This window comes from Lutra lutra, chromosome 1 (assembly GCF_902655055.1).
Source record: "Lutra lutra chromosome 1, mLutLut1.2, whole genome shotgun sequence".
NCBI classification, from domain to species: Eukaryota; Metazoa; Chordata; class Mammalia; order Carnivora; family Mustelidae; genus Lutra; species Lutra lutra.
The window spans coordinates 219,940,069-219,965,968 of record NC_062278.1 but is presented as its reverse complement, the minus strand read 5'-3'; the positions used below and the strand labels follow the sequence as shown (position 1 = coordinate 219,965,968).

General features: G+C 52.7%; 1 protein-coding gene across 3 annotated transcripts in view; it reads left to right on the top strand.

The window, feature by feature from the left end:
* Positions 1–25,900, top strand: part of KDM4B (lysine demethylase 4B) — a 133,650-nt gene that overhangs the window by 11,540 nt on the left and 96,210 nt on the right. For all 3 annotated transcript variants that reach the window (XM_047708855.1, XM_047708836.1, XM_047708844.1), the window contains exons 2-3: positions 22,119–22,209; positions 22,440–22,532. In XM_047708855.1, the coding sequence (XP_047564811.1) occupies positions 22,483–22,532 (50 nt within the window). In that variant the 5' untranslated portion in view covers positions 22,119–22,209; positions 22,440–22,482. The remainder of the gene's footprint in view (positions 1–22,118; positions 22,210–22,439; positions 22,533–25,900) is intronic.

Genomic DNA, 25,900 nt, shown 5'->3' with positions numbered 1-25,900 from the left:
GTCTGTGTCCTTATCTCCAAGACGGGGCCCAGGGCGAAGGTCTCCGCTGACTTGAGTGGGCACCTGCAGATCCTTTCATGGAATAGTTCCTACCCCAGGGCTGTGCTCCCAGGGGACGCTGGGTGGCGCCTGGTGACATCTGTGGTCGACACGAGTCGGGGGTTGCCGCTCTGGCCCCCACGGTGCCCAGGACGGCCCCACAGAGCGCGACAGGCCCGGCCCCGTGAGCCTTCAGGTGATCACAGTAACAGCTTCCCCTGCACGTCTGTCTCTCCTCACCTGCGAATCGAGGTATCGCCAGCAGAGTTTCTAAAACCACTTCCCATTCCAGAGTTGCCTGTGGTTTTCCCACCGCTCTTCCGTAGTTCTGCTGGGAAGGGAGCTCAGGAGCAGTCAAGGGTATTAGAAGGCGCCTTGAAAATAAGTTTTTTTCTTCCTCTGGAGCTTCTTTATTTTAATGGGGCAGGTGGGAGGGTTTGGTCGAGGATTCATGGACCAGGAAGCAAGGGCCCTCCCTGTTCCCCAGGGACGCAGGGCCAGAGGCAGCCAGGCCAGAACTCGGAGTCCTGTGGCCTGTTCCACATGCCTCATTGGATTTTCCCCTCCAGTGAACTTGGGGCTGCCATAAAAATGAGCTTGGAGCCGCCAGCCTGGAAAACCAGCGTCCTGGGCCGAGTGGTGCTGCCCGGGCCAGTCTGAGGGCTCAGGGCAAGCACGTGGATTTCGCAGAGCAGCCCTGGGGGTTGGCATCTTGGTGAGGCTTTGTGTCCCTCAGCTGCCACGTGTCCTTGGCGCGGCCCCCACGACATGGGGCACTGGGAGCTGCCGCCGTGGGGTTCCAGCACCTGCTCCTTGAAGCCCCAGGTCTCCCTGTATTAATTAACTTGGCCTTTAACCAAAAGAAGTCCTGGGAACGTTGGGGTCCGCCAAGTCCCATGGCCATGTTCCTAACAAGCCTGCCGGAGGGGTCTTCTATTACAAACGTAACTTGTCTCCACGGTAGAAAGCTCAGCAGTGCCATTGAGACAAAACCCAAAGAGACGAGGCGTTCTGTAGTCCCTGGGAGCATCTGACGTGTGCGCCTGTCCCGGTGGACTTCGGGAGAACCTTCTGTGCTCCCAGGGTCTGGTGGTCGGTTCGGGGCTGATGGGACATCCTGCTTGCCCTGAGGTGGTAGCTGGGGAGGCCAGCGTCCTCCCGGTGGTGGGTAGGGGTGCCTGGTGCCTGAGATACCGCTAGTGCTCGGGTGAACCGGGCTGGTGAGAGCATCCAGTCCCCAAGCCAGAGCTGTCCCTGGGGACTCGGACTGGGCCCGTGGAGGAGGGGCCTGGTGGGGCTTCTCCAGAAACCGCCAGAACTCTCCGCCCTTGGCCTCCGTTATGTCTGCGTTTGGGATTTCCACCCTGGGTGTGGAACAGCCCCACGGCATAAGAGAGGGCCTCCCCAGCTCTGATCGGTCCCCCGAATACCGGCCTTGCACGCTGAGGCGCACACCCCCCCTTGCTGGCTCCCGCGTGAGGCTGGCCCAGAGCCCTGGTGGCTGTGGGACCTGGAGAGTGGCCTGGTTGGGGGGTCCCGTAGCCGCCCCCACCGTGTCCAGGAATCCCTAACAGTCCAGGTGCTCAGGAAGACCTTGTCCTGGGGATTTTGGGGCAGACCAGCATCTCTTCCTCCAGACTTGGTTGGGGTCTCGAGTCAGTGCTGAGAATGGGACCCTAGCTCCCAGACTGCTCTGCCCCTGATCTGGGGCGAATGGTGCTGCCTTTCTGGGCCTTGGCTGGCACCCGCACGTACTCTCCTCATTAGAGGTAAATGGGGTGAGGTACGGTAAGGAGCATTCAGCGGGGGGGCCTTCAGTGGGAGCTTCAGTGCTTAGGACGAGCTGACTCCTCCAGCCCCAACTTTGTAGGAGATAACAGAGGCACACTGCAGCCCTGGCAGCCTGCCAGACGTCTCCGTGCTTTACTGTGCAGGCTGGGTGCTCAGTAGTTGGCAAGGAAGAGATGGCCCCTGGGTGCTGAAGCAAGGGAGTGGTTTGACTGGGAGGGACAAGGGGTGATGGTGCTTTAACTGGGTGGACAGGAATCCGCTCCCAGGAGGGGACATTCGGGCAGAGAGCTGAATGACTAGGAGGTGCCAACCTTGAGGAACAGGAAGTTCCACATGGAAGAACAAATAGTACATGCAAAGGTCCTGAGGCAGAAATGAGCTTGGCATGTTTGAGGATTGGAAGGAGTCCCATGTAGCTGGAACACGATGAGCTGGCAGGAGAGCAGTAGGCCCTGAGATTCAGAGACGTCAGGCCAAGTGGCTCTGCCCCTCAGGCTACAGGGAGCCAGACCCCATTAAAGGCAGGGAGAAGCCTGGGGAGGGGATGATGAAGGCAGAGATTTATGTGTTTTCACCCCTCTGGTGGCTGTTGGGAGTAAAAGGCAGGGAACTCCAGTAGTCATCCAGGGTCCTGATCCCAGGGTCCCAGGATCCTGACCCCAGGAGCCGTGACAGTGGCTCTGAAGAAGGTGGTCTGGTCTGAGGGGAAGGAGGACTGGATTGGGGGGGAGGTGGATATGGAGGCAGCAGACTAGTGAGGCCTCAGGAGAGGATTGGATGTGTGGGGGAAAAGGAATCCGTGCTGACTCTCAGGTTGGAACAGCTGATTTCAACCCTGGCTCCATCCTTTCTCCCAGCTGTGTGATCTTGGGCAAGTCACTTAACCTCTCTGGGCCTCATCTTCCTTACTGGTGATACATAACAAAAAGGTGCCTACCTGAGTTGTGATTGGAGGAGTTTGTAGATGGGGACCAATTGGCACAGTGCTCCAGGTGTGGGCCTGTCTCCATGTGGATGCTGGGCCCAGAATGGAAGGCACGGGGGGGGGGGGGTGGGGGGCACTGGTTCTTCGTGCTCCCAGGATGACCGGGCAAGGTTGGGCCATATGAGCTCATCCTGTTGGTTGTGTCAACCAGTCTTCCCTAGCTTTATTGTTCTCCCTTTTAAATCTTTTTAAGATTTTATTTATTTATTTGAGAGAGTGAGCGAGTGAGAGAGCACAGACCATGGGGAGTGGGGGATGGAGAAGCAGGCTCCCCGCTGAGCAGGGAGCCTGACTCGGGGCTCGATCCCAGGGCCTTGGGATCATGACCTGAGCTGAAGGCAGACGCTCAACTGACTGGGCCCCACAGGCGCCCTACATTTTCTTGTTGAGAAAGAGTTGAGACCTTGGTGTGAGAGCAGATCGTTTTTCACCTGGAAATGGGGGCTCTGAAAAGGAGAAACCTCCCGCAGAAGGCAGGACTCCAAAAGCTTCGCAGAAATTCCCTGCCCGTGAGTAGTTCAGGGTTCTGCTCTGGAATGCGGGCTTGGGGGTGGGTGGGTCCTGGCAGGATTGGTTGCTTCGGCTGAAGGAGAGATGCAGTGTGGGACGTGAGAGCCTGGTGGGGCAGAGCTCATTTTAGAGATCAGGCGTACAAGGCAGATCTCACACGCTGCTTGGAATACATTATTCAAGGCGGCATTCAGACCATCCTGCGTCTCTTCAGGGTCTGTGTTGTGAAAACACTCGGACAGCTCTGGTGGCCTCTCTGGCTGCTGTTTGGGGAGCATATCAGGCAAAAGGGGGGCAGTCTTGATGACGGTGCAGTTTGAAGGGTGTTTGTAAGTCTGGATGGAGAAGGCCCTTGTTGGTGGCTGTCACTGTGTTGGTTCCATGTATTTTATATTTTAAGCTTTTTATTATGGAGACTTGGAACACATACAGGGGTAGACAGAATAGGGTGAAGAACCCACTTGTCCCTATCACCCAGCCCCAAACCATCAGCCCATATGACAGTCTGCCCTTCCATCACGCCATGCATATGAAATACCTTAAATGTTTTTTTGAACTTTATATTTTTCAAGAGTTAGAATCCCAAGAAGTTGCAAAAATGGTACAAAGAGGGGCTCGTGGGTGGCTTAGTGAAGCATCTGAGTTTGGCTCAGGTCATGATCCCTGGGGTCCTGGGATCGAGCTCTGCATCAGGCTCCCTGTTTGGCAGGAAGCCTGCTTCTCCTTCTCCCACTCCCCCTGCTTATGTTCCCTCTCTCGCTGTCTCTCTCTCTGTCAAATAAAAAAAATCTTAAAAAAAAAAAAAATGGTACGGGGCGCCTGGGTGGCTCATTGGGTTAAATCTTCTGCCTTCGGCTCAGGTCATGCTCTCAGGGTCCTGGGATCGAGCCCTGCCTCGGGCTCTTTGCTCAGCAGGGAGCCTGCTCCCCCCCCCCCCCCGCCCCACCTTTGTCTCTGCCTACTTGTGATCTCTCTCTCTGTCAAATAAATAAATGAAAATCTTTAAAAAAGAATGGTGTAGGGGTGCCTGGGTGGCTCAGTGGGTTGAAGCCTCTGCCTTCAGCTCAGATCATGATCCCAGAGTCCTAGGATCAAGCCCCACATCGGGCTCTCTGCTCGGTGGGGAGCCTGCTTCCCTCTCTCTGCCTGCCTCTCTGCCTACTTGTGATCTCTGTCAAATAAATAAATAAAATCTTAAAAAAAAAAAAAGGATGGTATAAAGAGATCCCATATACTTTTCACCCATCTTCCCTCAGTGGTGACAATTTATTATAACTACAGTCCATTGTCAAGACTAGGAAATTGACATCAGCATAATATATCCCGGGCCTGACTGGGATTCTACCAGTTTTTATCGTGTACTCACTTTTTTGTATGTCTGAGTGACATCAGCTGCAGGATTTGTGTAACCCCCTTCACACTCGAGATACAGAGCTGTCCCGTGCACACGAACGAGCTTGCTTGTGCTTCCCCTTCAGAGTTACTCCCCACTCCCGTGTCCCCCCCGCCCCAGGTCCCTGCGGTCATTGGTCTGTTCTTGTCTATAATCTAGTCATTTCGAGAACGTTACGGGATCATACATCATGTGTCACCTTTGGGGATCCAAGTTGTTGCCTGCATCAGTAGTCCGTTGCTTTTTATCGCTAGGCTTTCCATGCCGATTTTATTTTATAATCCTCTGTATTTCTGTGAGGTGAGCGGTGTTGACAGAGTCTCATCTTTCATTCCCGATTTGAGCCACTGGAATCTTTTCTTCCTTGCTCGATCTGCCTAAAGGTTCATTAATTTTGTTGATCTTTTCATGGAACTGACTCTTGGATTAGTTGGTTTTCTCTTATTCTGTTCGTTTCTGCTCTGGTCTTTATTATTTCCTTCTTACTGATTGCTTTGGGTTTGGTTTGCTCTTCTTCTGGTGTAAGGTCCAAGTTTGGATTGTTGATTTGCGAGGTCTCTTCTGTTGCTACCGGCAGCTGTGACTTTCCCCCGAAGCACTGCTTCGCTGTGTCCTGGTAAGTTTTGGTTTAGTTTGTCTTCATATTCATTTACCTCGAAGTGTTCTCTAATCGCTCTTGTGATTTCTTCTTTTACCCACCGGTTATTTAAGAGTATTTTTTGGCAGGGGTGGGGAGCGTCTGGGTGGTGCAGTCACTTAAGCCTCCGACTCTTGGTTTCAGCTCAGGTCGTGATCTCAGGGTTGTGGGATCAAACCCCTCGGCGGGCTCCAAGGTCAGCAGGGAGTCGGCCTGGCTCTCTCTCCCCCTCTCTTTGCTGCACACACGTGTGCTTTCTCTCTCAAATAAATATATCTTAAGAAAAAGAAGAGTGTGTTTTTAAAATTTCCACACATTTGTAAATCCGCAAATATATTTTTGTTACTGATTTATAGTTTTTGGTGTGGTCAGAGAAGCTACTTTCTATGATTTGAATTCTTGTTAATTTAAATGAGGCTTGTTTTATCATCTAACATATGGTCTGTCTGGAGAACGTTTCATCTGTACTGAGAAGAAAGTATATTTTGCAGCTCTTAGTGGGGTTCTCGGCACATGGCTGTTGGTGTAGTGCTGCTCAACGCGTCTCTCTTTGTTCCTGCCTGGCTGTTTGACCCATTGTCGAAAGTGGGGTATTGTGGTCTCCAACCATTTCTCTTGAGTTGTCTGTTTCTCCCTTCATTTCTTTCTTTCTTTTTAGATTTTTTATTTATTTATTTGACAGAGAGATCGCAAGTCGGCAGAGAGGCAGGCAGAGAAAGAGGGAGGAAGCAGGCTCCCCACTGAGCAGAGAGCCCGATGCGGGGCTTGATCCCAGGACCCTGAGATCATGACCTGAGCCGAAGGCAGAGGCTTAACCCGCTGAGCCACCCAAGCGCCGCTCATTTTGTAAAGTTTTTATTTAAATTCCAGTTCGGGGCGTCTGGGTGGCTCAGTGGGTTAAGTGTCTGCCTTCGGCTCAGGTCTTGATGCCGGAGTCCCCGGATGGAGCCCCGCATCGGGCTTCCATTTCCACAGGGAGTCTGCTTCTCCCTCTGACCTTCTCCCCCTGTTGTGCTTTCCCTCTCTCTCTCTCTGTCTCTCTTTCTCTCAAATAAATAAAATCTTTAAGAAAATCATAATAAAAAAATAAAAAAATTCCAGTTTTTTAACATGCAGTATAATGTTAGTTTTGGGTTAGAATTTCATGATTCGACACTTGCATATACACCCAGTTTGGTCACAAGTACATTTTTTAACCTCCATCCCCTATTTCAGCCAAGCCCCTGCCCACATCCCTGCTGCTAACCCGTCAGTGTGTTCTCTGTAGTGAAGAGTCTGTTTCTTGGGGGCGCCTGGGTGGCTCAGTCGGTTAAGCGTGTGCCTTCAGCTCGGGTCATGATCCGGAGTCCTGGGATCGAGCCCCGCATCGGGTTCCCTGCTCAGTGGGGAGTCTGCTTCTCCCTCTGCCCCTCCCCCTGCTCGTGCTCCTTCAAGGAAATAAATAAAATCTTAATAAGTTTGTTTCTTGGTTTGCCTTTCTCCCTTTTCCCTTTGCTCACTCGTTTTGTTTCTTAAATCGCACGTATGGGTGAAAACGTGTGGTATTTGTCCTTCTCTGACTTACTTCACTTAGCAGAATACACTCTGACGGTGTCCATGTTGTTGCAACAGCAGCATTTCATTCTTTCTCGTAGCTGAATAATACTCCACTGTAGTGATAGACCACCTCTTCTTTATCTGTTCATCAGTGGATGGGCGCATGGGCTGTTCCCGTGGTTTTGCTGTTGTTGATCATGCTGCTGTTAACATTGGGGTTCACGTATCCCTGCAGATCAGTACATTTGTATTCATTGGGTAAATACATAGTTCTGTTTTCAACTTCCAAGGGCACCTCCATACCATTTCCCAGAGCGGCTACCGCCGTTTGCGTTCCCGCCCGCAGTGCGCGAGGCTCCCCTTTCTCCGCTCCTCGCCAACACTGTTGTTTTCTGCATTGCTGGTTTGAGCTTTCCTGACAGGTATGCGGTGGTAGCTCGTTGTAGTTTTTGATTTGCATCTCCCTGATGGTAAGTGGCGATAAGCATCTTTTCCTGTGTCTCTTGGCCATCTGGATATTGTCTTTGGAAAAACGTCTGTGGTTGGCTTCTGCCAAGTTTGGAATTCGATTATTCATTTTTTTGGGTGTTGGTATTTTGATCAGGATGGCATTAAATGTGTAGATTGCTTTGGGTACTATAAACATTTTAACAGTGTGTGTTCTCCAGTCCAGGAGCATGGAATGTCTTTCTGTTTGTGTCATCTTCAATTTCTTTCGTAAGTGTTCTGTAGTTTTCAGAGTACAAGTATTTTACCTATTTGGTTAGGTTTATTTCCAGGTATCTTATTATTTTGCATGCAGTTGTAAATGGATTGATTCCCTAATTTCTCTTTCTGCTGCTTCATTGTTGGCGGATAGAAACGCAACAGATTTCTGTACCTTGATTTTTGTATTTGCAGCTGTACTGAATTCATATATCAGTTCTAGCAACTTTTTGGTGGAGTCTTTTGAGTTTCCTTTTTAAAAAGTTTTTAAAAAAGGGTTTATTCATTTGAGAGAAAGAGAGAATGAGTGGTGGGGAGGGGCTGAAGGAGAGGGAGAGGGAAAAGCAGAGTCCCCACTGAGCAGAGAGCCCCATGCAGGGCTCGATCCCAGGACCCCAGGATCATGACCTGAGCCCAAGGCAGACGCTTAATGACTGAGCCCCCCAGGGGCTCCTCTGTCCACATGGAATGTCATTATTGATATAGTTGGATTTACAGCTGTGATTTTCCTATTGTTTTTTTGCCTCCTGCCTTTGGTTCCTCTCCTTTGCTGCTGCCTTTTGCCTTAAGTACGTATTTTCTAGTGTAACGTTTTAATGCCTTTAATGATTTTTCCACTGCATTTTTTTAAGTATTTTCCAGTGTCCGCTCTAGGTCTTACATGCTTCTTAACTTATCAGAATTTCCAGTATTATTGGAGGCACATCTATGCTGATTGCCGTTGAACTAAGGTTGCTGGGGATTAAGGTCGTGCGATCAGTGACAGAGCTTGGGTTTTTCAAGGCCGCTTACGCATCGGGCTGTGTGCGTGGGGCCTGGCTCTCGCCCAGATGCCCTGCTTGGTGAGATGAGTGCGGCACAGTCTTAGGGTTGCTGTGCCTGTAGGTGTTTGTCTCAGGCTCGGGCTTAGGAGGGCCGTGACTCTCTGTCATCACCCCGCGTGTGTTTTGGCCTCTTCTCCCTTGTCCCATCTCAGCTGACTGGTCTGTGGCTCTGATCCTGTCCCCGGATTCCGGATCTGGGTCAGCGGGTCACGCCCACTCGCAGGCGGGCAGGTCCTCGGTCCTTAAGGCCTGGTCCTCAGCATAGCGACCTATCCGGGAAGGCCGGCAAGGGGATGGGGGGGCTTGTGACCTGCTCGTTAACCGATCCCTTTTGTGGGAGCCTGGGGGGCAGCCTGCACGGCCGTGTCAGGATAACACCGGGCAGGGGACCAGGGGCGGCCGACGCGGGGAGGCCTCGGCGCTCTGGATGGATTCCGTGGAAGCTTCAGAACAGCATCAAAGCTGCGATCAATCTTCGGGGAGCTCTGATACGTTCATTTTCTGGCTTGGTACCTTTTTTTTTTTCCTTTTTAGTAGCAGCTTTATGAAGTAGAATTCCCATGCCATACATTTCCCCCTTTTAGAGTGTACTGTTCTGTGGTCGTTAGTACATCTCCAGGGGGTGTACCGATCACCACCGTGCGGTTCCAGAACTTCTCTGCCACCCGACAAGGATGGTGTGCACCCCGTACCTTTCAAATAGTCCTGCCCTGTTTCCCTGTCACATGCGTGGACTCACACCCCGCGTGGCCATCTGTGTCCAGTTCTCTCCCTGAGTGTCGTGGGCTCGGGGTCTGTCCCCGGGGCAGCATGTGGGGGCCTCGCTCCTGCTGGCGGCCGGGGATGTGCGCGTGGGAGCATGGACCACGTTTTGTGTGTCCGCTCACCCACCGATGCGCACTTGGATGCTTTCCACTGTTTGGCCACTGTGACTAATGCCTGTAATGCAGATTCCAGAGCTCACGCGGCGGGTTTCGCGTGCCCGCTTGTCTTCATCTCTCTTCGGTGGATGCCTTGGAGTGGAACTGCTGCTCATAGGGAGACTCCTCCGTGTAACACTCGAAGAAACTGCCAGACTGTTCCCCAACGTGGCTGCATGGTCTTTGCAGTCCCACGGGTGGTACCTGAAGGTGCCAGTTGGGCTAGGCATTTTAAATTTGAATTAGGTGGCTCGTGGCTATTGTAATCCTGCTGGTGTCATCTCGGGGTGCTTTGCCTCTTTCCCCTGAGGCTGGTTCCTTTCTACACGGAGGGACCAGCCAGTTGGGCTGCCGGGGGACAGGACCTCTGGGTGTCAGGCCCCACTCTCGAGGTGGGCTCTAGTTTATTGTTATGACATCCTCCACTAAAGAGGAGTCTGTGTGAATGACCAGTGTCCCCAGCCCCCAGAGATAACCATCCCTGGTGTCTTGGCCAAGGCTCTCCTGGTCATGGGCTGTGTATGCCTCCATTTTTGTAGGGATGTGGATGCTTTTCTCTTTGGGTAATGTGTATCTTTTTCTCTTTAAAACCACGCTGCGGTGAACATCCCCGCTGCCGGTCCTTTGAGGGGAGATTGTGTGAGCGCAGACGCTTGGTGCATGGACGCCGTTTCTGTCTTGAGTCACGTCACTTGGTTGTCCATGGCAGGTGGTTGGGTGGAGGCTCCCACGGTGGCTGGCGGCTCCCATCATATGGGGCACAGCCCCAGCTTCTGTCTGTTCTTTAACTGTCACCTCCTTGTTGTCTCTCTCTTTTTTTTTTTTTTTTGAATTGCCAGTTCAATAGCCTTGGCCCATCCATTAAACTGGGGGTTTATATTTTCTCTTGACTTACAACGGGATTTCTCAGACTATTTGCTGTGTTTGAACCAGGCCGTTCTCTGGGGTGGGGGGAGGGGTCCAAGGCGCCGTGGGGGCTGAGTGGTATCCTTGGTGCCCACCCACGATGTCAGGAGCCCGCCACCCCCTGTATGACAGCCACAGACGTCCCAGACATTGTCTGTTGTGCCTCGGGGGCTGGATCGCTCTGGCCGAGAAGCAGTGTTTTGGAACATCCTTTCCTGCATTAGGGCTGTTAGCACCCTTTGTATCACATTTTTTTTTTTTTTTTCCCTCAGTTTCTCATTTACCTTTTAGCTTTATTTTCGATGTGTTGGTACATAGAATGTTTTCAAGTTTATTGCCAAATTTGTCTTTAAAGCTCCTGGTCTTGTGAACTCTTTGGGGAGCTCTCCTCCACCTCCCCCTGCCCCGCCAAGATTATAAAAATGTTGGCCTGCTTGCACTCTTAGGGCGTTCGTAAAGGCTGCCATCTAGAAGCTGCGGGCGGGAGGAGAGCTGTGTGTTTTCTACGCGTCTCCCCGCCGGTCCGCGTGGGCTGGTGATCTGCATAGAGCACGTCTGCCCCGTGGCTGGCTCTGTGGTCTCAGACAAGTCACCCTACCCCCCCGTGCCTCAGTTTCCTCATCTGTGAAACGGGCTCTGACAACAGTGCCTGCTTCCTGGGGCTGATTGGACATTACAGGCGTTTAGAGCTGTGCCCGCATGTGGGTTTACCACCCCCGGGCACGAGCTCTGCGGGAGAGCCCAGAGCGGACTCTAGAGGGAGGGAGGCGTTCAGGGAGGCCGGTAAAGCTGCGCAGACTCGCCGGGAGACTCACCGGGGGACTCATTGGGGGACTCACCAGGGCCACGAGGGAGGAGCGGTTTGTCTCTGAGCGCGTAACCTGTATTCCTCTGTGCTGCCCGGCCCTGGCCCCTCCCAGAGCCTGCGCGGATGGTAGGGGACATGGGCAGAGACACAGGAAGACCATTTTGTTACCCACCATAGTTCTGAATGCCAAATTATGGCACATCTAAGACCTGTACATCTGGATAAAGAATGGAATTTGAGCATCTGCCCGGCCCCTGGCTTTCCGCAGGGAGCGTGGCTGGGGATCCGCCCCCGTCTGGTGTGGTTTCAGCCCCTTGCCCGTGGCTGTGGGCCAGGGGGACAGGTGGCCTTCGCCCATGCTGCTTCCCTGACCCTGTGGAGCCAAGTGAAGATGGAGGTGGGCTGGCTTGTCCCTGACGCTCCAGAGCAGGCTCTGGCAGCCGTGCCCACGGCCCTCCTGGGCTCCCTGGCCTTCCGTCCAAACAGTCCCTCCTATTTTTACTTCCCCAATCCAGGCGCTTCCTTTTTATCGTTTGTACTTCAGGTGTTTGGAGACCTAACTTCAGATCTATAGAGAAGTTGTGAGGCCAGTTTCGGGGTGTGCTTCTCCTGCTTGCTTGAGCGCTGACGGTTTGCTCGTCTGCTCCCCTCCTTTGCCTGCTCTCCGCATTTTTCCTGAACTGTTCGAGAGATCTGCCCCTTCCCCTCCAAATGCTTCAGGGTTTGGTTCTTCCAGACAAGGGATGCTCTTAGCAAATGAGTCAAATCAGGAAATTAATTCTCAGAATTCTCAAGAGAGAGTCCAGGATCGCACCGCGTATTCGGTTGTCTGGCTGCTTTCATTTATTTCAATCTGGAACAGTTCCCGAGGCTGTGTTCGGAGTTCATGACTTTGACGTTTGGGAGAGGACAGGCTGGTGATTCTGCAGGGTGTCCCTCAGTGTGGGCTTGTCTGATGGCTTCACGCCGTTACACACTTTTGGCAGGAACATCCTGGAAGTGACCTTGCATCCTTCTTAGCATACAGTATCCGGAGGCTCCTGGTGTCAGTTTGCTCCACTTCTGGTGACATTAACCTCTGTCACTTGGTTAAGGTTTCTCTACCCTAAAGCGGTAGGGACTGTTGTCTGATTTGTATTTATTAAGTAGGCTCTGGCGGGGAAGTAGCCCGAGACCACGTAGGCGGGACGTTCCTCCAGCGTCCGGTGATTTGTTTTGTTTTTTTCTTAAGATTTTATTTATTTATTTGAGAGAGAGTACAAGAGGGGAGAAGGTCAGAGGGAGAAGCAGACGCCCAATGGAGCTGGGAGCCCGATGCGGGACTCGAGCCTGATCGGGACTCAATCCTGGGACTCCGGCATCACGACCTGAGCTGAAGGCAGATGCCTAATGGACTGAGCCATTCAGGCGCCCCTTCTTTTGCATTTGTTAATCGGCATTCTGCTGTAAGGACCAGCTGGTTGTCTCTTCTTCCCTATTTTTTTTTTTTAAGATTTTATTTATTTATTTGACAGACAGAGATCACAAATAGGCAGAGAGGCAGGCAGAGAGAGAGGGGGAAGCGGGCTCCCTCCTAAGCAGACAGCCCGATGTGGGGCTCGATCCCAGGACCCTGAGACCATGACCTGAGCCCGGAGGCTGAGGCTTTAACCCACTGAGCCACCCAGACGCCCCATCCTGTTTGCTTATTTATATCCATGTGGACTTGTGGATTCTTACCTGATAGTAGGTTATAATTTAGTGCCAACATTATGTGTTTGGTTGCTCCAGTGGTCCCATATGTAACCGGATGGAGACCCCTGTCATGCTGGCTCCTTGTGTCTTTCGACACGTCCTCGCCATTCCCAGGGTGTTTCCTAACTTTGAAACACAGCGAGTGTTCCAGGCCTCTCCTGTACTCTTCCTGCCCCTTGCTCTGGGTTGACCACTTCTCTAGAGAGCCTTGGTTCTTATGGACAGTGGCATTTATTTATTTATTTATTTATTTATTTATTTAAGATTTTATTTATTTATTTGACAGACAGAGATCACAAGTAGGCAGAGAGGCAGGCGGGCAGGGGGGGAAGCAGGCTCCCCGCCTGAGCAGGGAACCTGATGCGGGGCTCGATCCCATGACCCTGGGATCATGACCTGAGCTGTAGGCAGAGGCCTTAACCCACTGAGCCACCCAAGTGCCCCGACAATGGCATTTAGAAACCAAGATCTCGGTGTTCACTGTGCTCATTGCCACTGGGGTGTCTTTGCTTCTGGGTCCTTTTGTTGGGTACAGCTGGGAGTAAACCCACACGTGCATATATTTAACATTCCTGTGTGCTTGTGTGTGTATCTCTCTCTCTCTCTCTCACACACACACACACACACACACACACACACACACGCTCAGACGTTTCTGCATCTGGTCATCCGCTTATATGCACTGCCACCCATGAGTTCACACTGCTACTTCCCAGTCCCAGTCTCCCACACGGGCTTCGTGCCGTCTTCCCCATTCCTTGTTTATAACTCCCTCTCTGTCAGCAGAACCCACCTCATCACCAAGAGTAGAAGAAGGCTGCGGAGGAGAAGTTAATATTTTGTTGTATCTTTATTTCCGGGGCAGTTGGTTCCAAAATCGTGTTTCAAAGCGGGCTGGGTTAGTTCTTCCTTTTCTTCTTTACTGTGGTTCTATTATTACCTGGAATATGGTCTATTTTAATGATCTCTGTTCTGTATTTGTTGTTGAATTCCCCTCCCCCCATAAGCTCTCATTGATTTTGTTCATTCATTCAGTAGGTGGGATGTTAGCATGGTTCGAAGTCCAAGTGCACAGAGGTGTCTGGAGAAAAGTGTCCTCGCTCCTCCCTGCAGGGAATGATCTCGCGAGTCCTCGGCTGCTTTTCTTATGGCTCCACTTTTTTCACATGAAGGGCGGCATCGTGGGGATCGCTCTTGAAATTTACTCTTTTCCCTGAAGGACGCATCCCGGAAGCCACCTCACCTGTCCCTGGCCATGTCCTCTTCTTCACTGTGTCCGCAGTGGGGCCCAGCAGCTAACCCAGCCTCCGCTGTGCAGGGACATTGAGGTTGTTTCCAGGGTCTTGCAGGTGTAAACGGTGCTGCAGCGAATGCCCTTGTGTATTAGGTGTTTTCGTATTCTTGGAAGAATGTCTTCAGGGTGGATTTCTAGCAGTGAGGTTGCTGGGTCAAAAGTTAAGTGTCAGTGTGTTTTGTCAGCTTCTGCCCAGTCCCCTCCTAGAGGGTGGTGTGGGTTTACTCCTGTCGGCCCTGTGGGATGACAGGTCTGGTCCCCATAGCCTCAACCAGCAGGATGTGCTGTTCTATTTAAAATTATCTGCCAGTCTGAGAGATGTGAGAAGTGGGGTCTCAGTGTGTGTTTTTTTTTTTAAAGATTTTATTTATTTATAGGCAGAGAGGCAGGCAGAGAGAGGGGGAAGCAGGCTCCCCGCTGAGCAGAGAGCCCGATGTGGGGCTCGATCCCAGGACCCTGAGATCATGACCCGAGCCGAAGGCAGAGGCTTAACCCACTGAGCCACCCAGGTGCCCCTCACTGTGGTTTTTAATTAGCATTTCTGGAATGAGGAGTGAGGCTGAACCATGTTTAACATGTCTGGGGCCATTTTTATATCTTTTCTGTGAACTGCCTGTTCATACTTTTCACCCTTTTTTCAACTGGATTTACTCACACACACCCCAACTTTATTTTATTTGAAAGACTTTATTTATTTATTTGACAGAGACAGAGTGAGAGCACAAGCAGGGGGAGCAGCAGAGGGAGAGAGAGAAGCAGGTTCTCTGATGAGCAGGGAGCCCAATTTGGGGCTCAGTACCAGGACCCTGGGTTCATGACCTGAGCTGGAGGCAGAGGCTTAACCCACTGAGCCACCCAGGCGCGCCCCCCCCCCCCCCAACCTTTAAAACTTTAATGTACATTAGGGAGATGAGCCCTTGGTGGTCTGTTTGTAAATATTTGCTCGGAGTCTCCCAGTTGCATTTTGACTCTTTAAAAACGATTTATTGATTTATTTTAGAGAGAGGGATTGAGAGAGCACATGAGCACAGGGAGAGCCAGAGGGAGAGAGAATCTCAAGCAGACTCCGCACTGAGTGCCGAGCCCTCGGCCAGGCTAAAGCTCACAGCCCTGAGATCGTGACCTGACCTGAAATCAGGAGTCAGCGGCTTAACCGACTGAGCCACCCAGGTGCCCCTGCATTGGATATTTTAATTTATTTCCCCCCCCCGGGGGGTGGGTTTATGTTTGTTTTTGCCCGAAAAAATGTGTGTTTTAAAATAATTTTTGATATAGTCAAGTTTACGGATCTTTCTTTTTTTACTGCCTCTGGATTCGGAGTGCTAATTGGAAAAACTTTTCGTATGCTGAATTGGAGGGGAATTCACTATGTTTTTTTCCAGTACTCCTATGGTCACATGCTTTCCAGGCAGACCCCTCCTCCATTTGGAGCTCATTCTTGTTGGTAGTGTGACGGGGGTCACACTGTAGGGGTCCGACTGTCTTTTCCCAGATGGTTGCCCGCTTGTCCCAGCGCTGTGGGTTGAAAGCCCATCCTTGTTCAGTGCTGTGAGGTGCCACACTTGTCTCCCTCCCTCCCTGATCTGTGGCCCCCAGACTCTTGGCGGAGGTCACCATTCCTGCTCCTTCCTTTCCAACATGCGAAGTGTGGGCTGTGTGGCCCGCAGACCCAGGCACCTCGCCTTGAGGCATCTCATGGTTCACAACACCTGGTGGGACTGTCACCAGGCCTGGGGCTCCCTCTGAAGTCTTTATTTACCCCGCACTCTCCTCCTCCTCTGCCAGGCGCCAAATTGTTGGCAGCCTTCGGGGCTCCAGCTCCTGCAGAGGAAGGTCCTGCAGAGGAGTCTGGGTGGATGGGTGGGTTGTGTGTCCCAGACATAAGGCCGAAGGGCTGCTGGCTGGAAGGAGGTGGGTGTTTTCTGTAAAAGAGGTGTTGCCAGATTGCCTTCCAGGCCATCCTGCATGGCCGCTGGGCGCATGGTGAGGGCGCCCCACCCTGTGTCTTCACATTGGCCTCCTTTGCCTGCATGAACCACTTTGATGACCAGGCTCCGAACACCTGCCATTGGGCTTATGGTGTGCCACGGAGTCCTTTAAGCCCTTCTGTCGCTTGCCTCATTTAGCCCCCAACGTTCGCATGAGTAGGGCACTAACATGGTGACCCCACTTTACAGATGAGGAAACCGAGGCCCAGAAAGTAGGAACTTGGCCCAGGTTGCAAGGCTGGAGCTGGGCCCAAGTCTCTGGAGCCCGGGCTTGTCACCCTGACCCCTCCATGCTCTCCAGGGAGATAGCCTGAGAGAACATAGAGGGACGTGACATTGCTGTGACAAGTGTAATTCTCACAGTGATATGGCTCTGTCGCCTCAGTGACAGGCCCCGACTGCCCTGTCATCACTTTCCCTGGAATTTGGGGTCCTTTTTTTCCTCCCGTGCTCTGTCGCTGTGGTGTCTGAGCATCTTCTCATGTGCCGGTCGGCTGTTCATCTTCTTTGGAGAAACGTCCCTTCACACCTTTCATCTGTTTGCAGATCTGGTTGTCTTTCTGTCGTTGATCCTTAAGAGTTCTTTATATGTTCTGGATACAAGTCCCTGAGGCGGTAGAAGATCCACAGATACCGTCACCCATTCCCTGGGTGGTCTTCCCTTTCTTGACCGTGTCCTTCGAAGCACACAATCTAATTTCTCTGTTCTTTCTTTTTTGCTTGTGCTATTGGTGCAGCATCGAGAAACCATTGCCTGATCCACGGTCAGCAGGCTGCATTCGTGTGTTATCTCCTCTGCGAGTTTTACAGTTGTAGCTCCTGAGTTTAGGTGTGTGATCCTTTTGAGCTGAGTTGCATGTGGTGTGAGGTAGGGGTCCGGCTCCATTTCATTTTACCGTGGGTATCCCGTTGTTGAAAAGACTGTTCTTTCCCCGTAGAATGGTCTGGGCAGCCTCCTTGAAAATCACTTGGCTTCACAAGGGTGGGTTTATTTCTGGGCTGATGTCAACTCTCTTGCACTAATTTCCGTGTCCATCTTTATGCTGGTTCCACACTGTCTTACTTACTGTGGTTCTCTCACCCCGAGTTAGACCTGGTCTTGGGGGTGGGCGTTGAGGAAAATGATGTAGTTCTTACCATACAACGAGACCAGACCCCTCAGTTGGGATCCAGACAGCCTGGAGTGCCCGCCACTCCTAGCGGAGCCCTCGCGACTTTTGCAGTGGGATTGCGGCGTCCGTGAGGATATGGGGATTTGGTGAGCTATTTGTAAATAAGAGGCTCTTTTGTAGAGGCAGGGATTGAGGAAATATGTCGCTTTTTCTTCGCTTTCAAGCAGGAAGGATCTGAAACTTGCGTTTGGCAGGTTGGTCTTTATCGGGTCCTGAAACTTGATGGTAGTGTGGTGTCCACTTGCTTTTTCTTCTCTTATCAGTTTGGATCTTTTTACAGCCTCTCTCCTCTTTCAGCTAAACCCTGCTGTGCAGTGAGCTTCACAGGACGGAGGTAAAGGTTGGCTTTTTCTTCTTCTTCTTCTTCTTCTGCTGCTTTTTTTTTTTTTGAGTTTTTATTTTGAAATAATTTTAAACTTATTGAAATGTTACAAAGACAGTACAGAGAGTTCTCGGGTCCTTTTCAGCTACTTCCCTGTGTTAGCATCTAGCGTAACTGGAGAAGAGTGACCCAAAGTAAACAAGAGCATGGAGGAATAGTATTTAGCATTTCTTCGGATTCCCCTACTGGTCACATGCATGGCCCTTTTCTGCCCCAGAGCCCCGTCCGGGACCCTGTCATGCATTTAGTTTCAAGTCTCCCCTGGCTCCTTCGGGCTGGGACTGTTTCTCGGTCTTTCCTGATCGTTTGTGACCTCGACGCTTTTGGAGAGCAGAGGTCAGGGATTTTGAGGAATGTCCCTCCACTTGGCTCTGTTCGGTGTTTTCTTAGGATCAGAGGAAGGTGACGCAGTTTGGGGCCAGCTGCCTTCTCCGTGCAGGATGTTGGGGTGTGTCTGTGCTGGTGATGTCAGGCTCGATCCCATGGTTATGGAGGAGCCGGCCAGGAGCCTCCACTGGAAAGTTACAAATTTTCTCTTTGGGGACGTGCAAATACCTTGTTTCCTCTCAGGCTTCTGCCTGTCCCTTGCAGTGCCCGTCTGTGGGTCTTCCCTGCCGTAGTTGTTACTGCGATGTTCACACCGCAACTCTCTGGCAGCCTCGCTGCTTCTCCATATTCTGATTAGGATTCCTTTGTGGAAGAGGGCACTCCCTTCTCCCTCGTTTATGGTGTGTTTTTCATTTGCGTTGGTGAATACTTACGCGTATTTGTTATATCCTGGGGCTTATAGTCTAGTACAATCACGATTTATTCTGTTTCCTGAATTGTCCTTGCTTTGGTCATTGGGCATGCCTTCTTGGGGAGTCCTGTGTCCTTCCTTCATGATCGCATCCCCTGGGAAGGGTTGCCCCTTGGGGCTCGTGGCTGTAGAAGAGCAGGCAGACAGTAAGCCCTTCTGGGTCAGGTCGCTGTGTGAGTAGGGTGAGGGCTCCTTTCCCGTCTGGCCCAGAGGCTGCCCCCTCAGCTCTCTGCCGCTCAGAACCCCACGTGCAGCTCCAGGGCCAGAGTGGGCAGTGTGGTCTAGTGGGGGCCGGCCCTCCGAACCCACCCCGAGGTCAGCCCTGGGGAGCTGAGAGCTGATAGGGCCAGGGGACTGGACTACCTCACCCAGGGTGGGGAGGCCAAGCCTGCGGGGTCCCTGGAGATGCCACCAACTGGTGGCAGTTCCTAAAACCGCGGCCTTTAGGTACAGCTGGCTCGTCCCCTATTTCCTGCTGCTGCTGCTTCCTGGCCCCACCTGCCTGCCCTTTGCAGAGGCCGCTTTGCACGCCGCTTCAGCGCCTGGCTGCTCGCAGCGGGCACGTTGGAACAACTACATCTTCTAATGCCAGATTGAGCCTCTTCTAGAGAGAAAGTGGTCAGACTGTGCCTTTTAGGGGCCTCGATGTCTGATGTCTCAGGCCGTCACTGGAGGCTCTCACCATGCTGCAACCGGACTCCCCTCCCGGGTTCTATTCTTAGCGCCCCAGATTTCCCGGGACCCACAGTGAGGTCAGCGGCTGGGCCGGGCCAGCCTGGGCAATGGGAGGCATCAAACCCAGCCTGCCTGGGCCTTTCTCTTTTGTTTTCTTTTAAAAAATTACTGAGACTTTATTAAAAAAAAAAAAAAGAAAAACCATTTTGGATTTGCAAAGATCAAATTGAGAGTGTTACCCCCCCGCCCCCCTCGGCCCCCACTGAATCTCTGCTGGGTTCTTCCATCAGGCTGGGACCCTGTCACAGTTAACGGACCGGTGTCGATACACTCTCAGTAAGCAAAGTCCTCGATTTATTCCGATTTTCTCAGTTTCCCCCAGTGTCCCTTTTCCGTCCCAGGACCCTGTCCCAGGCTCCCACGTGACAGAGTCGTCACGTCTCCTTGGGCTCTTCCGGGCTGGGACTGTTTCTCAGACTTCCCTAGTTTTTGGTGTCCCTTGACGGTGGCGCGGGGGACGGGGCAGGGGTTTGGTAGGAAGCCCCTTCCCTGGATTCGTCTGGGGCTTTTCTCACGGTGAGACCTAGGGGGGGATGGGTTTGGGGAGGAAGACCCCCGAGTCAAGTGTCCTTCTCCTGATGCCATCTCAGGGGATGGCTTGTCACTGCAGACGTTACCCTTGGTCCCCTGGCTGAGGTGGGCAGTCAGGTGTCACCCCTGCGAAGTCATTCTTCCCAGTTTCCATGGTGTTCTATTTGGGGGAAAGTCACCGTGCCTGGCCCACACGTCGGGGCCCTTTGATCCCTCAGCGCCAGACTGCTTTGTGCCCAGTGGGCCTGTGGCCGTGTCTGAGGCCAGGCCCTGGCATCCCAGAGCCGCCTGGGTGGGTGGCAGCCAGCCGTGGAGGCGGGTGAACCTAGCCTCTTGTCCACTGTGGACATGGGTCAGAGGGGATGGAGGCCTCACTTCGGGCTCTGGTCCAGGAATTGGGGTCAGTGCTCTTGGCCCCCAGAGTGTGAGGGCCGAAGGACCCACGGCATTGGTGGCCTGGCAGTCCTGGGGAGCAACAGACTGAGGTCTGTCCAGCTGAGAAGCCCAGGCACTGGTGGTCTCTCTGTCTTTCCGACCATGCGCTGGTAGAGGCGGCCCATGCCCGGCGTGGAAACAGCCCCCACAGGGACAGTCCAAATGACGAGGGAGACCCAGGATCCCATCAACACAGGAGCGAAAGGTGGAGGGCTACAGTTCGTTGGAGCCTGTGCCGTCCGTGGACATGGAATAACCCCTCAGCCCCCCTGAAATCCAGGAAACGCACCTCGAAGCTGCCGCGTTAGTCTCCCTGCGCTGTTGGAACCGTAGACTTAGTGACTTAAAACAGCGCCCAGTGATGATCTCAGATCTGGAGGCCAGAAGCCGGACCTGGGTCTCCCTGGGCTGCTACCGTCAGGGGGTGGGCAGGACGGGCTCCCCCTGGAGGCTCTGGGCCGTGTCCCATTCCCTGCCTGATGGCCTCTTCCTCCCTCTGTGAGGTGTGTATGTGTGACCTCTGCTGGTGTCGTGTCTCTTTCTCTGACTCTGAGCCTCCTGCTCCACTCTTTTGGGGATTGGGGTCCCCCAGATAATCCAGGATCCTCTTCCCATCTCTGGGTCCTTCACTTAATACCCCCTACAGAGTCCCTTTCATCGTGGAAAGGGGGTGTGGCCACAGATGGGCTTAGGACCTGGACATCTTGGGGGCTGTGACTGCCAGCCACAGCTCCTGGAAGCTTCCCCAGTCCTCACATCCTAAGACTTCAGCCTTACCGATGGCAGGTGCCCGCCTGGCTGTGGAACGGGGAAGGCTCAGCCGCACAGGTGGGAGATCTTGGCCCAGGTGGGAGATCTTGGCCCAGGAGCCATCGGGAGAGCCCCCAGTGGTTCACCCCGCCCAGAAGGTGTGTGCAGCCGGAGGTCCAGCAATCCCACAGCTTGCTGTTGTTCAAACCAGGGCCTGATCTTTTAAAAGCCAGTGAGATCTGTTTAATGGGGTCATGCCCAGGAATTTTAAAAACCAGAGAAAAATAAGAGAAAATTCTAGCCTACATCGCACGCTGTGAGGAGTGTGGGTGAAGCTTGTGTTATGTGGAGAAAGTGTGCGAAACTGCATTTAATGAATCCACAGCCCGCTGGGGGAGCTGCCCTGCCCAGGGAGACGGGCCGTGGGGGACACTGGTGTCCTGGATGGTAGGCTCGTGAAGGCATAGAGTGGGGGTGGGGCTGGGGCTGGGGAGAGGTGGGGGCAGGGAGGGTGGGAGAGTCAAGGTAGTGGCCACAGCCTGGACTGTCAAGGGTCTTGGGGTTACACACAAAGTTGGGAGTCTTGTCCTGCATCCGTTCAATCAGTGTTGGGGGTCTCTGTGCCCAGCTGCAAAGTCAGTGGTTGGGACCCTGCCCCCCATGGGATGGATCTTGGCTCTGTGCTGCCCCTGCTCTGCTCTCTCCGCGTGCTCTCTGTCTGCTGGGGGCACGGGGGGTGGCTGCTGGGCATTGGTGTTGTCCCTGTGACTCTCCTCCTTAGAGGGTTGCCTTTCTGGCTGTGGGGCTTTGGAGGAGGCAGAACTTCTCATAAACCTCTCAGAGGCTGCCCATACTTTAAGGTTTCCAGAAGCTTCTTTGGTTTAATTTGATTGTTTCGAGGAGCCTCTCACTTCTTCTGCTACTGATTTCTAGGAGCTGAGCTTAAAATGGGCAATCACGGGAGGACTTTAATAGGGAAAGTGCTTATAGCTATGGGTTTAGTGTTCTTGCAAATCGGCAAAGAATTGGAAACGTCTAAGTAAAGGTGACGTCCTTGGGCTACGCGCAGCTGTTGGGAGTGGAATCTGGACTTAAGGTTTAAAAGGGCGTTTAGGGGGCGCCTGGGTGGCTCAGTGGGTTGGGCCTCTGCCTTCGGCTCGGGTCATGATCCCAGGGTCCTGGGATCAAGAAGAAAAAAAAAAAAAGGGGCGTTTAGTTAATCACGCTTTTATTTTGCATTTTAGGAACCGTCACCATTGCTGGGACCTGATAAGGAACCCGTGCCAGTTCCCGGGGCACCTCTCCTCACGGCCTTGGCTATAACCAGTCTCCGAAGTAAGTTCTCGGGCCCCTAGGCCCAGGTGGCTGCAGGAGAGCAGGGCGCTGCCGGCCGCAGCCCCTCCCAGGCCTGCCCACGCCCTGCTGGGAGACGGTGGCTCCTGTTTGGTCCCGAGTTTACGGGTGTCCGGGGTCCAGGCCGAGGAGCCTAGAAGCCCATCCGGGGTTTGTTCCGCGGCTGTTTCTTCTCCAGTCCACGTGCTCACGTTTGTGCTCTGGTCCTTCAGCGTCTGATGCCTGGGCCACACTTGACGTTGTGCATTTTGGGGGATGCTGGGATCACCTGGCTTGAGCGGCCTCATCTGTGTCACGCGGAACAGGTGGGACAGTGCTTCTGGGCTCATCGAAGGACATAGTCACCCCATCCCCATGCCCTACAGGAAATGGTGACCCGTCACAGTAGAGTGGTGACCAGGAGCTTTAGGAATGGAGAATTATGGGGCGCCTGGGTGGCTCAGATGGCTAAGCGTCAGCCTTCAGCTCAGGTCATGATCTCAGGGTCCTGGGATCGAGTACTGCATCAGGCTCCTCGCTGGGTGGGGAGCCTGCTTCTCCTTCTGCTTGCTCTGCCTGCTGTTCCCCCTTCTTGTGTCCGTTCGCTCGCTCCCTCTCTGATACATAAAATCTTAAAAAAAAAAGAAAAAAGAAAAAAAAGAATGGAGAATTGTGTTTGAAATACCTTTGAAAGAATCCTGTTGCCCAGAGGCTCTGGGCTTTAAAGCTTTCTACTTCCTCCAGTACTTTTCTTTTCTTTTTCTTTTTTTTTTATTTTAATTTTTATTTATTTATTTAAAAGATTTTATTTATTTATTTGACACACAGAGATCACAAGTAGGCAGAGAGGCAGACAGAGGGAGAGGAAGCAGGCTCCCTGCCGAGCAGAGAGACCGATGCAGGGCTCGATCCCAGAACCCTGGGATCACGACCTGAGCCAAAGGCAGAGGCTTTAACCCACTGAGCCACCCAGGCGCCCCTTTTTTTTGTTTTTAAAAATATTTTATTTGTCAGAGAGAGTGCGTGCATACACACAGGTGGGGGGAGCGGCACGCAGAGGGGGAAGCAGGCTCCCCACTGAGCAGGGACCCTGATGTGGGACTTGATCCCAGGACCCTGGGATCATGACCCGAGCTGAAGGCAGACACTTAGCCGACTGAGCCCCCCAGGTGCCCCTGCTCCCCGTACTTTCCTAATAAATAGGGGGACAGAGGGTTTTAAGGAGGTAGCCTCTGATGGTGGTTCAGGGCTGTTGCTCATAAGAAGATAAGGCATGGCCTAATCACCTCCCAGCTCACATCCGTGGAGCAGGGTTGAGGGCGTGGCAGTGACCTGCATGGAGGATTGGTCAGTGTGGGATGAACAGTCCTGTGTGCTCCCTGGCCATTTCACGTCGGCTGTTCCCGATGGTCTGAGAATCGTGTTCGGGGTTGTTCTCCAAGGCCACAAGGCCGATAGGACTAAGCATGGGCTGGATCGTGGCTTTCTCTGTTTCACTATGATTTTGGAATTCGGGGAAATGGGTGGTGGGACTCAGGTGCCCTTTTAGAAGGGGTGAAGTAGAGGTTTTGTTTCTTTCTTTTTTTTTTTAAAGATTTTTAATTTATTTGTCAGAGAGAGAGAGGGAGAGAGAGCGAGCACAGGCAGACAGAATGGCAGGCAGAGGCAGAAGGAGAAGCAGGCTCCCTGACGAGCAAGGAGCCCGATGCGGGACTCAATCCCAGGACGCTGGGATCATGACCCGAGCCGAAGGCAGCTGCTCAACCAACTGAGCCACCCAGGTGTCCCGAGGTTTTGTTTCTTAAAGGGTAAACTTTGGGCATCTGGTTCTGGGGTCAGCAAACTGGTCTAGAGACCAATCTGGCCCACTGCTTGTTTTTGTAAATAAAGTTTTATCAGCATACAGCGTTCATTGACATGTCATCTCTGTCAGCTTCTTCCTCACAATGGTAGAATGGAATGAGCAGTTGTGACAGAGACAGTGTGACCTGCCAAGGCAAGAGTGTTTACCATGCGGTCCTGTCGAGAAAAGGTGCACCGTCCTTAACCTGGGCTCGCTTGTTGTTCGCTGGGGCTGGGTGATTTGGAAATGGTTTCTTCTGTGTCTCCTAAGATATTGATTGCTTTTACCCTTCAAAGTTGTGCTTTGTTGTGGGGCGCCTGGGTGGCTCAGTGGGTTAAGCCTCTGCCTTCGGCTCAGGTCATGATCTCAGGGTCCTGGGATCAAGCCCCGCATCGGGCTCTCTGCTCAGTGGGGAGCCTGCTTCCCCCTCTCTCTCTGCCTGCCTCTCTGCCTACTTGTGATCTCCGTCTGTCGAATGAATAAATAAATAAAAAAATCTTAAAAAAAAAAAAAGTTGTGCTTTGTTGTAAGGCAATCAGATCTCTAGAACTTCCCTGTCCTCTTTGCACCCAGATCAGTGGGACACGTTCTGTGAGCATAGCTTCCCCACGTGGCTAGATTAACCTTTAGTGGTCCCTTGCTGCGTTCATCCTGACCTGTCCTCTCCCGCAGTCGGTCCTTTCTACAGCTGAAGAAACTGGGCGCCACGACTGGAAGGTGTGAGAAGGTTCTCTGGCAGAACGGGGGAGACATGAATGAAGCTACTGACTCCTTCTCCAAAAGGCCTGGGGCCTTCGAGGAGATTGGAGTCCTTGAGACAAACCGGACCGGTCCACTGCTGCCCGGCAGGTCCCCAGTAGCTGCTGTGAACTCTGTAAAAAAAATTCATTCTTATGCAGATGTAATTCGCATATCATAATGGTCACCCTTTATGGAGGCTCCTGGGTCGCTCAGTGGGTTAAAGCCTCTGCCTTTGGCTCAGGTCATGATCCCAGAGTCCTGGGATCGAGCCCTGCATCGGGCTCTCTGCTGCTTCCTCCTCTCTCTCTGCTTGCCTCTCTGCCTACTTGTGATCTGTCAAATAAATAAAATCTTAAAAAAAAAAAGTCACCCCTTAAAGTATACAGTTCAGTGATTTTTAGTATGTTTGCACAGATCTGCAACCGTCATCACCACCACCTAATTCAAAATATTTTCTATCACCCCAAGAAACTTTGCATCTTGTAATGTGTGAGGTACAGGAAGCCGTCACCCCTCCCCCATCCCCAGCCCCCGGGCCCTCCCGTGAGCCCCCATCCTGTCCTTGGAGGAGCCTGTTGTGGGCGTGTCACACATGTGCACTCACACCCCCTGTGGCCTTCTGTGTCTGTGTCAGTTGTGGACTTGGGGTCTGTCTCCGGGGATACGCGTGCGAGCGCCTCGCTTCTGTTCGCAGCCACGGGACTTGTGCGTGTGGGGCGGACACGCTCTGTGTAGCTGTTCATCGTCAGTGGACTCAGGTTGCTGTGGACATTCACGTACAAGTTTCTGTGCGGATGTATGGTTTGTTTTGCTTGGGGGGATGCCTCGGGTGGAGCTGCTGGGTCATGGGGTCCCTCTCTGCGTCACCTTCTGAGTTACCAGCGCCCTGCTTCTGCAGTGGCTGTCCCGGGTCCCGTTCCCCCAGTGCCCACGTGGAGTTGCAGGGCGAGGTTGTCTGCGGGGGTCACACGTGTGGGCACAGCTCCTGTTAACCCTGTCCCTGCCTCTGGCTCCCCACCCCCCCCAGCGGGTCTAACACTGCAGCCTGAGGAGGGCGCTCTTCCCTCTCGGTGGCCCAGGGCACTGTCCGCATCTATAGACTGCAGGGAC